Source organism: Hylobates moloch, unplaced genomic scaffold, assembly GCF_009828535.3.
Source record: "Hylobates moloch isolate HMO894 unplaced genomic scaffold, HMol_V3 SCAFFOLD_14, whole genome shotgun sequence".
Taxonomy (NCBI): Eukaryota; Metazoa; Chordata; class Mammalia; order Primates; family Hylobatidae; genus Hylobates; species Hylobates moloch.
The window spans coordinates 92706335-92723671 of NW_026652289.1; the positions used below are offsets into that span (position 1 = coordinate 92706335).

A 17337-nucleotide genomic window follows, 5' to 3' on the forward strand; every position below is an offset into this window, starting at 1 on the left:
CCAGGAAACCCCCTGTGAAATGAACTGTGAGCAAAATAACACATTCTTCCTGACTAATATACAATGATTTGCTTTGCTAAATATACAGTGATTTTTGCTAAATATACAGATTCAGAATTACTTAAAAACTTACAAGAAAATCATTCTGAGATATTATTTTGCTTCTGGGCTGAAACAGCAGTCTTTTAAATTTTCACACCACTGGCTACAAGATACCATCAGATACCGAATAACTTCACCATGCACTGAAGTTGATAACATGCCAATGTGCTTCCTATTTCTATCACATCCCTGACAAAAGTGAACACCAAAAACATCTAATCTCTAGGGGACATGGGTATAAATAGCTAATAAAGGCTGTTGATGTTTGCTGCCTTCAGTGGGTGACCCTTTCCCTGTAAGATGACTGGGAAGAAAAGTGATGGTTTTGTTTGTTCTGTTTCTGCAGATTAATCTGACCCAGCTCAGGAGAGCTTCACTGTCTAGATTTGGGTTATGTAGCCAAGATGGTGAAAACCTCACCTTTCTGAGAGGGATTCTGTGGAAGGAAAAAAATCATTTGGTCCTAAATGTTGCTTAGGGGAGTGTGTGTATGCATAATTGTGTGTGTGTGTGTGTGTGTGTGTGTGTGTGTGTGTGTGTGTGTGTGTGTAATGTGTGGGGGTGAGTGTTTGCAGGCAGGGCAGCAGATAGGCAAATATGAAATCTATGTATGTGAATGATTTACTTCTTGTTTTGAAAATATCTCATCCAGAAAGAGGATTAAAAAGCTAAGTGTTTGGACATTTTGACAATATCCCTTTTTCCAATTTAGCTTAATATTAGAGTTCATCAATCTAAATCTTAACTCATATATTCTTCAGCTTAACTATCTGAAAATAAATCCAGATATCTGAAGCTTCATGAAGACAAACTTTTGGGTAGGCATGTCCAGCCTGTGGGGCACTACATACCATTGCACTGTCCTGTGGAGGTGAAGCGGTAGCCGGGCTTACAGTCACAGCGGTAGCTGCCTGCAGTGTTGATGCATTCGGCGTTGCGCTGGCACACTGGGCCATTCTGACACTCGTCAATATCTATGAGCAGAAGAGAACTGAATTCGAAGGAGAACAGAATCTGGTGTCCAGTCAATAAAGCCTCTCACATGAAAACAAATTTATATTCTATTTTGATCTGTTCTATTGAAAAGACAACATAGATGCGTACAGCAGCTTTATTTATTGCCAGAATTTGGAAGCAACCAAGATGTCCTTCGATAGGTGAATTAATAAATAAACTGTGGTACATTCAGACAATGGAATGTTATTTAGCACTAAAAAGAAATGAGCTATAAGGCCATGAAAAGACATGGAAGAAAATTAAATATGGCCAGGTGCGGTGGCTCACACCTGTAATCCTAGCACTTTGGGAGGCTAAGGCGGGTGGATCACCTGAGGTCAGGAGTTTGAGACCAGCCTGACCAATATGGTGAAACCCCGTCTCTACTAAAAATACAAAATTAGCTGGGCATGGTGGCGGGCACCTGTAATCCCAGCTACTTGGGAAGCTGAGGCAGGAGAACCACTTGATCCTGGGAGGTGGAGGTAGCAGCGAGCCAAGATCATGCCATTGCATTCCAGCCTGGGCAACAAGAGCAAAACTCTGTGTCAAAAAAAAAAAAAAAAAAAAAAAGAAGACAAAAGAAAATTAAATGTATATTACTAAGTGAATCAGAAGCCAATCTGGAAAGGTGACATAATGCATGATCCCAACCATATAACATTCTGGAAAAGGCAAAACTCTGGAGACAGTAAAAAATCAGTGGTTGCCAGGGGTTAGGGGAGATTAGGGGATACCCAGGCAAAGCGTAGAGAATTTTTAGGGCAATGAAATTATTCTACGAATAGTTATGGAATGGTGGATACATGTCATTATAAATTTTTCCAAACCCATAGAATGTACAACACCAAGAGCGAGCTCTAATGTAAATCATCAGAGTGGACTCCGAGTGATAATGATGTCAACGGAGATTCAATTGTAACAAATGCACCACTCTGATGGAGGATGCTGATGATGGGGGAGGCAGTGCACATGTAGGGGTAGGGAATACATGATAAATCTTTGTGCCTTCTTCTCAATATTGCTGTGGACCTAAAACTGCACTAGAAAATAAAGTCTATTAAAAAAAAAAAAAAAAAGAAAGAGAGAAAGGAAGACCGAAAGCCCATTATCTAAACTTTCCCACTTCAGTAATATTTATAAATGCAAGGCTTGATTTATGACCACATATGGACTCTGATGATGCTCATGTCTAAAAACAAGTCATGAAACTCGGCTGCTAGGGCCAGCACTTGACATGGGTATAGATTAATATCCTAGGAAGCCTTGTATTTACTCAAAGATCTGGATTTTATGATTCAATAAGGTTGCTATTGTCTGAAAGGCTGCAAGAGCAGAATGCCTAAAATCTTAAAGTCCACATGAATCACTTGGGATCTTGCTAAAAGGCAGATTCTGACTTGGCATGTCTGGGAAATGGCCTGAGAGTCTGAATTTCTAATAAGTTCCCAGCTGATGCAGGTGCTCCTGGTCTGTAGAGAGTGCTTTGAGGTACAGGGCTGTAGAGACACCTGCTCAAATTACTACCACAAGGCAATCAAATCAAGAAAACCTAACATGGGAGTTATCATAAAACTACTGAAAACAAACCAACTCTCATTAAAACAGAAAAGATTTTGGATAATGGATATTGTGTGTTCCAGAGTTTTGACTTTGCTTAGGGGGTTGTCTGTCTACAAAACAAAACAAAAACAAAAAACAACAAAAAAAACCAGATACTAATATAGTTCAAATTCACGACATCACAAAAGTTACTACATGTCCATGCTATATCATGGGGCAAAATACATGTTTCCCTCTTCCCTGCTCCAGTGGAACAATCTAATTCAGACTAAGTCCAGTAAAGGGGATGGCCTATACTACGGGTGAGGTTTGGCCCTTAGCACCAGTTCTGGGCTTTTACACAGAAGTTGGCTCGGCCAAAGAAGTTCCTACAAGGGGGTGACAAATACATCAGCCAATGCCTCTTGGGTGTGATTCTGTGGTGGAAAACCCTCAGGACTGTCAGTCAGTCAGTGGGGGTTCCTGTCTAAGGTGGGTGGATTGTGCCTCTCTGGGCAACAGACACAGGAGCAGGAGTGTGCCTGCTTTGAGTTACAAGGGACCCAGCACCACCTCACTCGCCAGATCTGCCCTGCTCTGAATTCAGGATATATAGAAACACAGGGGGCAGATTGTGCCACTGGAGAAACTCAGTAGTGTCACAGACAAGCACTTCTCTGATATGGCATCTGATAATGTGGCTACTTGGCGAGAGCAGAGGCGTGGAAGCTCCCTAAATCACTTCTGCAATCCATTCCAATTTCAGCGTTGCTGAGGCATGTATGCACTCAACATTCATTTTCCTATTCTAAGAGCTAAGAGTATGCTAGGAAGCAGCTGACCCTGGATTAAACATTCACCCTGAAGATGGATATTCTGTGAAACGGAAATCAGAAGTTGGAGCACTTAGTTATCTCAATATCCACAGAATGCTACCCTGACAGCAAAATGCCTTGCATTGGTACAGCTGCATGTGTCTAATCTCATGGATCTAGCAAGGTCTAGATGGTGGTCATGGGTGGTCTTGTCTATGGGTTCTGGCCAAGGGCTGCTGCTTCAGCAAATATAAGTGGTTAAAAGGTACCTGGGTACAGTAGTCATCAAAGCGATCTCTGAGGGGAAGGGTGGGGAGGAAAATGCCACAGGCAGGTGGCTGTGAGGGAGGCAGCCAACGCTAGCACTGTAAGATCATCTGCCGTGGGTTCCCTCTCCCACATCCGCGCTTCCTCTCCAGGTACCTGATCCTTGATGGCTTCCCAAAGCCCAGGGACTCAGGCCAAGGTCTGAACTGGCTATCTTCTTAGGAAGGCTCGGAATGGCTATTACCCTATTCCCACTAACTCATACAGAAGGCAGAGTAAGGGACATGTGCCCACTTGGCCATAGTAACTGAAAGCCTGGTGAGAGGAACATAACAAGTATGTGGTTAGGACTATAACTTTACTTGTGGTATATAAGTTGTCTTCAGTTTAGACAAAAAAGTTTTTTTTAACATTAAAATGTTGACATATGTGCTATAATATGTGCTCTAAGGGGTAATAACCCTTTCTAACATGAATAAAAACTGCAAGAGGCCTGAAGTGTAAGTATTAAATAGAAAATTATTCCAACTATCCTGGGCACATGGTATATTTAATAACCAGTAATGTCCCTTTTACTAAAATGTAAGAGAACTATCTTTCCCAGATGTAGGAAAAAATATGAAGTGCTATAAGGAATGCTCCGAATCACAGTACATATACATGGCAACAGGAGGTAATTTGAAAATGAAATAAGTACATGTGCATGCCAACATTCTTCATATAAAATCAAATTTGCTGTTCTTGCCATTTGGAATTCTCTCATGCATTTGGAATATCTGCATTAACCTTGTTTTCACTTGGGAGTAGCAAAGTCTCTGTCTGGAAGAGAAGTGATTTTGAGAGTCAACTAGCATGACTGTCCACTCATATTGATTTTCAAGCAATGTGAAACAAAAGCAATCTATGTGACACACCCAGGAACTCAAAGCTTTTTCATATCAGCTGGGAAGTCTAATATTAACACACTGTGTGTTGGGGGAAGGGGGCTGGGAATGTGCCTCCTGGTTTTTCCACTGAAGTTAGTGATTTTTTTTTTTTTTTGCATGAAATTTCATGTTGTTCCACACCATGCCCTTTACTATTTCTAGAGCTTAATGCATTTCTGAAATTTCAGTGTTGTGAAATTCGCCAAGTGTGTATCATTAGGTAGCTCATCAGTTAGCTCTTTTCTGGATATGATAAAGTCACGATGCCACTTACCTTCACAAACCAACAACTTGTCATTATAGAAGAATCCCACTGGACATTCACATCGGAAGCTGCCAACCATGTTGATACACACTCCATTTTCACAGACCCCTGGGATCTCCCGGCACTCATCAATATCTAGAGACAGAGTAGTCATTCATGAGTGACAGGACAGCACATGATCCCTGAGCAGGGTAAGACAAGATGGAAAGTGCGTGCGTGCGTGCGTGCGTGTGTGTGTGTGTGTGTGTGTGTGTTGGGGTGGTGGTGACGGCAATAGGGGACATCAGTGAATAGCAAATTGAGATAACTAAACCACTTTCCAGACGTAAGTCTAACTGGATTTAAAATATATGTTTTGGGTTTTGCTTCAGAATGTCAATTTTGTACAGGTAGGAGATATCTTTGTATCCTCTGGGCACTGTGGATACACCAGATGAGTAGAATAGAAGGGATGGTCAAGAGAAAACAGCCTCTCCACCCAAGTGTGCCTATATTTAGGGAAAAGGGAGAGGTGAGCTGGTAAAGAACCGCAGAGGAGCACATGGTCATATGGAACTCTGATCTTTCAAATTCCAGTTCAACTCCCCCTTCCTACTTCATGTGGCTTTAGAAAGGAGGTAAGTCAGGTGTGGGGATGTCAGCTGGGCCGGGGCTGACAATGAAGACAAGGTCAGCACCGAGGAAGAACTGTCGCAGTAGAATGTGTGCTTCCTAAGGCTGGGAGTTGGGCTTGGCTCTCCATCACTGTGTTATGGTTCCTTAGCACTCTACATGACAGGTAGTAAGTGCTCAATTCAAATTTGTTCAGTTAAGAGCAAGTGTCTGGCAGTGTGTTGGTGAGCACTAAAATAGGACCAAGAGTGAGAACACGGCCAGGACCCAGGCTGCTAAGGCAGGGCTGGCCAGCTATGGAGACAGACTTTGGACACCTCACCAGCCTGGAGTGGTCCCATCTCTGTCTTACCCACTCAGAACTCCTGACCACTGAAGTACCCTCTAGGATAAGAGTAGTAATAGTAATAATAATGGTAATAGTATTAATAGTGACAGTATCTCATTTGCTGCATGCCTGGTATGTTTCTCAAGCATCTAACCTGTATTTATTGGCTGAATTATCACAGCCACCCCATGAGATGGTCTCGGTACTATGACTATTCTAACTAAGAGATGAAGCAAGTGAGGCCAAGCCACAGGATATAACCTGCCCAAGACCAAGCAGCCAATGAAAGGCAGAGTCAGGATTTGACACTGGGACTCAGTTAACAGGACATCCTGCCTCCCTTATCATATAAGGGAAGATCGTATTATGGTAATTTCCTGCATCACCCTAATACAATCTTCACAGAACTGTCATCAACACTTTTGTTATCCTGGAGGGCCCTTCCATCAGCCCCTTGGCTGGGTTTGATGAAACACCTCAGCTGGGAGGTAGGCAAAGCCTTGGTCTACAATCCAAAGTCTTCCAATTCACTAGTTTCTATGACTGTTGTTGAGATATGTTGTTTACTTATTATAGTCAGGAGCCTTTGCAAGGTACATACTTTGCTTGCATACTTTGTGAGAAGATGATCATGGACTGAAGTGGAGCCCACAAGAGCTGCTGCAATTTTAGAAGAACCACACTCTATAACCAATCTGTTTTAAAGGAGAAACTTGATGTCATAGATTTATTTTAGACCCTTTTTAAAAAAGGGCTTGATTTCGTGTGAAGGCAAAATTGACCTATTTAACGAAAAGAGACAGCTTAGAATCTCAAAGGGTTCATTGCTATTTTGAATACACGCAATTATGTCTTTAGATCTTTCACACCTTTGTCATTCATGTCATATAAAAGCCATGTAAAGTTACATCACAACTGTGTATCATAAGTAAACAAAAAACAAATTCAGATGCCATTCATTCATTGTGGGTTAGAACACGAAACATCATATTCACATTCATTTGTTTTAAATATAAGTGATATATTATTATCAAGTTTAACAATAACAGGCTGAGTCTAATTTCCAGCCATTGTTAGGTGTAAAATAGCAAAAGGATATATTAAAAATTATATTTTCTTTTCCTGTCAGGATTTTATTTGAACTTCAACTTAGTGAAGTTTATATTTTAAGACAAGATTGACAAACATGCTATAGTTTTAACCCTATATGAATGGACTCCACATGCCAACAATCATAAGATCTTCCAAAAGGCGAGTATAAAGCTTAAATAAAACAAAGTTTTTCAGTCATCTAAATATTTTGTCATGGTGGAATTTGGTAACAATAAGCATATAGCTAAATATCACATGTCCAGTTTTCATGAGCTAGAAGCAAACTAAGCCATGAGTCAGGACTGTGTTCTGGTCCCAGCTCTGTTATTAATCAGCTGGGTGGCCTTGGGTGAGTCCCTTCCCCTCTCTGGGCCTCTGTCTCCTCAAATATGAAGCAAGGCATCTGGACTAGATGAAGTCTGAAGCCTTTCCAGCTCTCCTAGTGGACAACGCTAATGTTGTTTCTAGTCTTTGCTTACTGCCAACCTTGGAGGGCAGCCTTGCTGGGGTACATGCCTGGTCGGTCCGTGGAGAACCATTACCACTACAGACCACTTATCTTGGGATCGCAGATTCTAGGGAGGTTAAAAGATCTGTTTTGGGAAGGGGAAAAACAAAGCAGCTAGGGCCAGGTGTTCCATGCCAATGTCATTTAGCAGTTTTTCTTTCCAAACCATGAAGTTTCTTTGGACGTGGACGAGACTGTGGAGCCATATGGATCTGGCACTAAGGGAGCCAGGCTGATTGCTGGACCAGACTCTTGCTTTCTTAAACAAGGTCACTGGAAAGGCTGATGTGGATTTTAGTTTACTTATTATGAATAAGGTGGAATAAAGCAAGTGGTGATGTTTGCTACTAGACACAACTGTGCAGACTTAAGAGGGCATCTAAGGATGCATATAAATCACACCAGGGAAAAACTCAGAGAATGCAATAGCTTTCCATCTACTTTTATGTTATTTGGTTTTAAACCACAAGGGCATTGCCTGCACTGGCTGAGTGCTGTGCAATACTTCTGAATCTTGCACAAGCATCTCTCCCAATGTTGTGTTCTCTGCTTCATTTACCAGGCAGGGCCTCAGACTGCAAAGATTTTTATTTTACATCTGAAATTCCCAAAGCAGATGGCCTGAGGAGATTCCATGTAAGATAAAATTGATCCACGAAAGGATCTTATATAAACACTCTACATGTAAGGATTGGTGTGAAAAGTCAATTAACCTGGTCTTAGTCAGAAGGAAGGATTGAGAATTACAGTCAAATCAAATATCAGCTGGCCCTACTCCCAGAATCTCTCCCCATGTTGATGCCTAAGGTTGGTATAACTATGCTTGATTGTAATTTTGGGAAAAGCTTTCCAATCCCCTTAATCATGAACAACAAATGTTGTTGCCAATTAGGTGGAGCTGCACAGGGTGTTTGCATAGTTTGTTTCAAACTAAGAATCAGTGTTTCAATAAAGTGAAAGGCATTGTTTAACATTTTTTTTCTTTAAGAAAAAAATGGGAACTGAGAAAATAATGGTGTACTCCTGTTGTTAACACAAAGGCAAAAAACCAGAAAGTTCTGACAATGCCGTCGTGACTCACCAACGGGTAAACCGGTATAAATGTCGATGACAAAGCCTGGCCTTTGACTTCCGCAGAGTGTAGCAAACTCATCTGCAATGATTAAACAAAGGCGGGATGGGAGGATAGGGGTCAGCAAAGAACAATAATTGGACTGAAAAAGATTATTTTGTAAGCATTCTTGAAAGGTATTTGTCTGTAGTTTGAAGAATTTAAAATAAATTCTTCAAATTTATTTTAAATTGAATAAATTTAATATATTTATTCAATCTATAAATAATCATTTACAGATTATTTCTGTAAATTCCTGAAAATTCCTACAGATATAATCTTGCCTGTAAGACAAATATTGAAGAAAAAATGATCTAATGTTGACGTGATAATGAAGGAGAAGTAGAGATCCCCAGATCACATACCACTCATTCACATGAGTCTACCTGTAGGAGTTTGGATTTCAATATGGATGTTATTCAGCTCTGAACTCAGGGACTGGTAAGAGTGCCTCTCTCTACTCTGCATTAAGAGATCTAGGGTTTGAGGAACACGTACAAAAGCCATTTTCTCAGTAGATTATAGAAGACCATAGCAAATCTAGCCACATTCTTGACATCAGATCTATCAATGACTAATTTGGGTCAATCAACCAACCTTCACCAGTTTCATTTGGTACAGCTCTTGTCATATTCTCCCCTTCTCCCTCTCTCCTTTTCTGTCTCTCTTTGTCTTTCTCTCACTTGAATTAGTCAAATTTAACAGATAATAAAGGATGAACTAAATTCTATCAGCAGTCCCTTCTAACTGTGAGATTTTGTAAGTCCAGATCATGACTGTAACTGGTAAGGTATGGTATCAATCTAAGCTTCAGATGGCCATTGCCTTATTGGTCACACTCAGTGAAAATCAGTAAAAGATTTCTGGAAGTATTTTAATCAAAATATAGCATGTTATTCTCCTTGTGTTTTGTTTCCTTAATCTGTGAGTGTTCACTTCCAACACTGTAATGCCAGCTGACATTGGTCACCCAAAGAAACTACAGGGACCCTTAAAATATACGCAGATTTCATAGCTAATGAAAAGCCATGACTGGATTTGGTGAATATCCAACATCAAGAAGAAATCTTGCATTCTACACAAGAGTATGTAGATATTCAAAACTCAGGCAATCATTTCTAAAAGTAAATGTTAGTCTATACTAAGGGTTTCCAAAGTGGTCTCCACAGGAATATGCAATAATCCATTAGGATAAAAAAGAAAATGCGAGGACTTCTATCTATCTTTGGAAAAATCTAATCTTTAAAAAAAATTAATTTTGTGTACACTTTATATTAGAACAGCTCAGAAAAATAATAAACGTATTTTTCAATATAATTGAAAACAAATACATACACACATACATAGATATATACACATAGACTTTTACATATAAATGCACACCAGGTGTGTATAAGCTTCAGATTTTTTACTAACAGGTAAGTACCACCTAAAGTTGTAAAGGCCATTATTCAAGATCAAGGGTCAGCAAACTTTTTAATAAAGGGACAGAGAGTAAATATCTTAGGCTTTGCAGGCTGTACAGTCATCAAAACTATTTAATGCTGCCATGAAAGCAGTAGTAGACAATATGGAAATAAATTAGTGTGCTCTAATAAAGTTTTATTTATGGGAAACAAAATCTGAAGTTCATGTAACTTTCATGTTATGAAATACTATTCTGATTTTTTCCAACCATTTAAAATGTAGAAATCCTTCTTAGCTTGCAGGCCATTCAAAAGTAGATGGTGGGATAGATTTGGCCCACGGGGTGTATTTTGCCAAGCCCTGGTCTAGAAACATTTTGCAGGGTGGAGGTAAATCAGAATTCTAAGTGGTGGTTATTATATTGTTTCTGGAGTAAACAATGGATGGAATAATACATTTTACTAAAAAAGAATTTTCTATTGCATGCAATGTCAAGTAGTGCCAAACAACAGATTTAATATTTTATATATCACTGTGGAAAATGGTGTAGGATTCCCTTTATAGAATCCCCTAATCAATTCCTTGCATGATAATTTCAATTAACCCAAATCATAATCTTGGCAAATGATGTCATCATCACATACATAATGCACAGCATATACCATATGATATAAGAACAGTACACTAATGTCTTTATCTACTCAAAGGATGCAATTTAGCCCTTTTTTTTTTTTAAGACAAATATTATTTAGTTTCTTTCTCTATGAGAATATAAGAAGAAATTTATCTCGGATCTCAATATCAAGAAAAGTTGCACTTTCCTTTCATTTTGAGTTTTCTTTATGGTCATTGAGAATTTTGTACTTGATCACATCTCCCTTTTCATAGGAGCTGCTAGAAAATTTGGGGCTAAAATTATTGCTTATTTCAGGCAAGTGTGTAGGAATTCCCGGCTTGAATTTTGTGTATTAGTCCTGTTCCTGGCTCTATCTTTCTTATTCTTGTTTGCTATTTGCCTTATGCTTATTTCTTGTTTAACATTTACATCTTTGTAGGCTGCCTTTAATTATTTTTGGAACGAGTTTAGCTTTAAATAAGTAAAAAGACAAGGAATTACGTTTCCCTTATTGTCACATTGATTTGTCTAATGTTTACAGTCTTTTAGATACATGAAGAATTCAGTAACAATGAGAACACTGTTTATAGTTTATATTTTTGTGATATGCTAAGTTTACAAGTCTGGTTACGTATTAGGGTATACATTAGAAAACATATTCTGTGACGCAATGTGCGGTGGGAATGACCAGCTCCAACTGTGAATTTAAATCATGAGCCATTTTTTTCCCTGTAAAGATAAAACAATGCACACTTTGCTTCCTTCGCTGAGACTGATTTCCCCAACAATTCATGGGTAAGTTTTCAACCTATATTTTTGATAATGGAGAAACTAAAACTCACCTGTACTTGGGATGGGACACTGTTCACAGGGCTTATTCCAGGCCCGGCCAATGTTGTAGGAACAGCAGCACATCTTCTTGGTCATGTTGAATAACAGTTCTCCATCACAGGTCTGGTTGTCAGCATAGTAGTTTCTGTAGCACAAACTTCTTCTCATATCTAGAAGGGAGGTAAAAAAAAGGATTGGAGGGTTGGTGATGCCGTGTGGGAAATCACAACAAATTTCTAAGTGGATACTCAACAAGCAAGTTTCATTTGAGTTGTATTGTAGCTTGACTTTGATAAGGACACAAAAAACTGGCTCTTACACAACTTTCTAGCTACCTACGCTGCTACAAGAAAAAGGACTTTGACAAATACATTCCCTGATATTTCATGCCACAGAACTAAGTCATTATATAGCTGTAGCATTAATAAACTTTAAATGACTCTCTGCCCAGTCTCCTAGTAACAATTCTCTACTGCCATTTGGCAGTAAGTTTCTCATTTCCGACTCATGATGTTTTAATACTGTAGGTCAGTGCTGTAAATATAATTGTACAAAGATACACCCAAAAGTCAAACAAAAGAAGTACTATTAACTGTTGTTTGGGATTTTCCAACATTACATTTTAGAGAAAACTCCCAACCACCCACCCGTGGTGGTGAAAAAATGCCAAGTAATGATTTACAGGGGAAGAGGCTCCTAACAAGACAGTGAAGGGATGCCAGCACTCAGTCTGATGAGTAACATCACCCTAAGGTGATGAACTTGTGAGCTCTCTTCCTCTTTGTAGATGAGAACCAAACATGCATTACCGAGAAGAGCTTGGACTTACCCATGCAATTATTTCCCCCATTCACTTGCATGTAGTCTGGAGGACAGATACAGGTGTAGTTGCCAACGGTGTTGTAACAGGTCCCTGGACCACAGATTCCAGGAGTCTCACATTCATTCACATCTATAATCCAAAGAGAAAGTGGTATGTGAATATGAAAACTTCACATTTTGGAATGGCCTGATACTTAATGTCAATATGAATGTTGACAATAGAGGAGACAATCTATAGGGTATTTTCAAATAAGATAACAAAAATAGGTATTTCATTAATCCGTGTCCTCTCTCTTTGCAAATGTGTGCCTTTTGAGGAAAGAGGGTTTTAGAAAAGGAACTCTTCACTGGGCATGGCGGCTCATGCCTGTAATCCCAGCATTTTGGGAGGCCAAGGTGGATGGATCACTTGAGGTCAGGAGTTCCAGACTAGCCTGGCCAACACGGTGAACCCCATCTCTACTAAAAATACAAAAATTAGCCAGGAGTGGTGGTGCACACCTGTAGTCCCAGCTACTCTACTTAGGAGGCTGAAGCAGGAGAATTGCTTGAACCCTAGATGCAGAGGTTGCAGTGAGCCAAGATCATGCCATTGCACTCCAGCCTGGGCAACAGAGCAAGACTCTGTCTTGAAACAAACAAAAAGCAAAAACAAAAAAGAAAAGGAACTCTTGCCTTCTGACATGAGGCATATCAAATATAATAATGAGTCTCCTAATAAATGAACCTATAATATCCCCAAAGGTAGGCAGAGATAGAAATGTGGAGAAATTAAAATACCAAATATCTCTTAGGAAGACAAGTATGCTTCTTATGTTCACAAAATCTATGATAGGGTATACAGTATCCCAAAGCCATTAACAGCTGGCTTCATGAATCTGCATTGGTAAGGCAGCATGGAGCATATTTCACATCCTCTCCCCACTTCCAAATGAAGGAGTTGATTCTAATCTTTGTTAACTCTATGGGTCTTAGAGCTGTGCCATATACACTGTGATGTTCAACTAATACTCAATAAGGTTGCCATTGTCTGGGTGACCTAATAAGGCATTTAAAGAGCCAGGGGAATATTTCTTATGCAGAGCACAAGGAGGTCTCTTTCCTAAACAGTTGTGTGATTCCTCCATGTAGATGAAAACCATGGCTCATGGCCGAAGTACTCTGAAACCTGTAAGTGATTAATATTCTCCACCTTTCCAGTAACACAGGATGAACAAGGGCCACCACTCATAGCATAAAGCCAAAGGGCCGCCTTCTAGGAGAAGCTTATTTGAATACATGAGCACCAATGATAAGTGGTGAAGGATTAAAAGAAGAGGGCCCAGAACTCCCCCAAATAGAGAAGTAGCACTGAAATGGGACCTGTGCCACTCTCGTGAAAAATGGCTTTTCTGAAGAGCGTGGAAAACTCTTTTGTAAGCATAAATGAGGCTACGATCCAGCAGAATAAGATTCTGTTTTTCTCAGGAAAAGAGGGAGATTTAGAACTTACCAGAAATGACATCATTTGAGTAACATTAGTCCAAATTGCCACACGTGTGACATATTTACCTGGCTATGTTTGTGTTTAGACCATTGTGCTACGCTGCTAAATTCTACTTTCCTGGCAACCATATTCTGGTTTTGCAGGTCAGTTCTTGATATCTGCAAGACCTTATCATCCTACAAGGACCATTTACCATCACACACTCGTGTATCTTCATTCAGGTAGTAGCCGGTTGGACAGCGGCACTGGAAACTCCCAAAGGTGTTGATACATTTTCCTCCTTGGCACAGCCCTGGTAGCTCCTGGCACTCATCAATATCTGTCAAAATCAAAACAAAGGCATTCCTTTAGCATTGTAAATAAACCCAAGGAAATTCAAGTTATGTGTGCTTTAAGACAAAGGAAACACAATTACCTTCCAATATAACGGTGATAGGATTTGGTCGGAAACCTTCCCCTCCAGGACAAAGAATTTTGTACTCGGCTATTGAAACAAAAATTCAAATTGAGTTGTTCTGAATCTAAAGTTTTTAGAAATAGTATCCTCAAGAGAAATACTGACATATCCAACTGAAAATGTTCACTTTCAGGAATCTTTAGTTGTTACTCTGCCCGTCTGAAGTAAGTTAACACCTTTGTGTACACTTCCCATTTTCCAATGGTTTTTATTATGTGTCCCCAATGCAAGGCCACTGTCCTCAGTCCTTGAACTCTAACCACTCCCTGGTCTTATATGCGTGTGGACTGTTTCATCCCTTACCTTCATCCCTTATTTCTTTTTACAGATTTTCTTTCCCTTTTTATTTTCTGAAAAACTTCGTCTTCATTTTTACGTTCTGTTCAGCCTTACTTTCTGGGAATTACAGCTTCCCTTAATAATCTTAATTGGCTTCTTTCCAAAACCCTTTCCAAACAGAGCCTTAGGAAAAGCTGTTCTCTGTTGATTCCCATCCCAATTCTCTCCTTAATGACTAGAGACCTTTCTTGCGCCTCTGTTTCTATGGGTGGCAATATTGATTCTCTTGGTTTCCCAAAACAACTTTCTATTGTGTCCTTGGGTTTCCCCCATTAATTCTTTCATCCAAGTATTTTACCTAGAAACATTTATTTCAGTGGCATGCACCAGGACAGTGATATGTACAGGACATGTGAATAAGAATGTCTGTAACCTGCTGCATCATCCCAGTGAGGATCTATAAGATCAGTTCTTTCGTAATGTCATGGTCTGTCCAGATCTGCTAATCCCTGTCCTGGCTTCCTGAAATTATATGTACACATGCCTATATGTACATATTCCGGTTCTGACTCTGGTCCAGATCTGGTGTGGTGTGGATATCTATTGTTTTGCTACTATTACTAATCTACGAAGCTGACTCCCCCAGTTAAGTGTCTTAGTTTGCCCCCTTCGACACCAGTGAAATGAACAGTCCTCCTCTTTGACTTGTTCTCCTCTTTCCGCAATCATCCATACTTTTTGAGTTTCTTCTTTCATGTCACAACCTTCTCGAAGGCTCACCACCCTCTCCCAAGCAGAACTGACCTCCGTTTCTGAAGAGAAGAAAGAAGGAGGCGCCGGCTGAGCACTCACCCCTGTGCTGGGTGCTCTGCGTGGGTGATTTCATTTAATCCTATGAGGTATTTTATGAATGCTAAGGAACTTGCCCAAGGTTACACGGGTGACAAGTAGTGGAGTACTAATTTGCACCAGGTGCGCTCTTTGTACCAACACAGCACTGTGCCTGCTCTTTCTTCTCTTTCTGAGGCCTATTTTGAATTACAGCGCTTATGTTTAGGTCATAATTTGCCTACTATGCTGTATTCTCCTGAAGAGCAGGATCTAGTCTAACTCATCTTTGCACATCCAGAGTACACACTCAGGTACTCAACAAATATTTTTAGAAGAATTGAATAAATGACCCTTCAGCAAAACAAGAATCCAAACCTGTCCCAATATACGCTATAAGCGGTAGCCACTGACTTTTGCCAAAGAAGCTACATCTAATTCTGAACCATAATACAGGACACACTTGGAAAAATGAAAACCCTTTTATATTTTTAGAAGACATAGTTTGTATGTCCTTACAATCACATGCTAAAGCTTTCTTTCAAGCCACACCACAACAATGGAATAATCTTCCATTTTGTAGTTGCTTAACTAATTGCTTCTCTTTAAACCCAGGGACACTGAGTCTGGCCTAGAGCTTTCCAAACTATGGAAAGAGGAGAGATAGATGAGAAGAGGAGAGATAATCAATGTGTCCCTGGAAGGTAAGCAACATGGTTCAAGTGACCTAGTCTGGACAATCTTTAAAGTAATGCTGTCTGCTTTTCACTTACACAGAAGTGAGACGTTACCTGCCCTACCCGATCTTTTAGTGTGAGCCAACCAGGAATATTTTCTGACTCTCAAATTGGGAATAAGGTCCCCTCTACAGGGCTGAGAGGACTGATCTTTCTTCTCTGATCTAAGAGTAGAAAAGGTTTATCTTCTCATCTAGAAAGGAGAACTGGCTGGAGTTGAAATAATAATAAATAGGAGGATGTCCACTTACATGTGTTCACAGCAGGGCACATCTCACAAGGAGTACCCCAGGCTTTGCCCAGAGAACAGCAGCAGGAAGCTTTGGAAACACCAACTCCAATCTCATTGCTGCAGGCTGTATCTCCATTGTCTCCTCGAGGTCGAATATCCAAATAGCAATTTCCAGAGCGGGTATCTATTTACCATGTAGAAACACAGAAGCGTCAGGCAGAATCTTTCCACTGGGGTTGAAAATTCAAACTCATTTCAGGAACTGTTCAAAAGCCATAATTTACTTTTACTGAGAAACTAAAAAGTGCCCATGAACATTATACACTACCGAGAATTTTCCCTATGGAAAAGATATCTGAATCTAAAGCAGAGTCAGGAAATGTTTAAATTTCTGTATCATTCATTTTGTAAACTTTGAGAATGGAATGTTTGGTGCTGTTTTCAAAATAATACACGGTATGCTTGCTTCTGTGAAAAGTTTTTAAGGTCTTACCAACACAGCCAACTCGAGTTGGGTTCAGTTCAAAATCAGGTGGGCAGTCACAAGTGTAGCTGCCTGGAGTGTTGACACAGTTCCCACTGATGCATGTGGTTGGATCTAGGCATTCATTCACATCTAAAACCGAACAGTGAGCAGTGGAGTTATCACCTGAGCCGGTGTAGGCAGACATCACCATAAAAGAACAGGGCCCAATCTAGAGCTCCAAACAAGTATTTTAAAGCTACTAGTTATAACTACATCTAGAAATGCAGTCTGCCACTTCAGAGATAAAACCCCTCAGGAAGGAAATATGGTATAGTCTTTGGTTGTCTTCCCCCAGAACACATTTACCATTCAAATTTGTCATCAGGATAAAATATAACTTTGGGCCAGGCACGGTGGCTCACGCCTGTAATCCCGGCACTTTGGGAGGCCGAGGTGGACAGATCACGAGGTCAGGAGATCGAGACCATCCTGGCTAACACAGTGAAACCTCGTCTCTACTAAAAATACAAAAAATTAGCCAGGCGTGGTGGCGGGTGCCTGTAGTCCCAGCTACTCGGGAGGCTGAGGCAGGAGAATGGCATGAACCTGGGA

General features: G+C 40.2%; 1 protein-coding gene across 1 annotated transcript in view; it reads right to left on the reverse strand.

The window, feature by feature from the left end:
* FBN1 (fibrillin 1) overlaps window positions 1-17337 on the reverse strand; it is a 236803-nt gene that overhangs the window by 42432 nt on the left and 177034 nt on the right. The window contains exons 37-45 of the mRNA XM_032174648.2: window positions 16753-16875; window positions 16279-16443; window positions 14142-14210; window positions 13920-14045; window positions 12248-12370; window positions 11430-11588; window positions 8535-8606; window positions 4923-5048; window positions 954-1076 (exon numbers count right to left, since the gene is read on the reverse strand). Of these exons, the coding sequence (XP_032030539.1) occupies window positions 954-1076; window positions 4923-5048; window positions 8535-8606; window positions 11430-11588; window positions 12248-12370; window positions 13920-14045; window positions 14142-14210; window positions 16279-16443; window positions 16753-16875 (1086 nt within the window). The remainder of the gene's footprint in view (window positions 1-953; window positions 1077-4922; window positions 5049-8534; window positions 8607-11429; window positions 11589-12247; window positions 12371-13919; window positions 14046-14141; window positions 14211-16278; window positions 16444-16752; window positions 16876-17337) is intronic.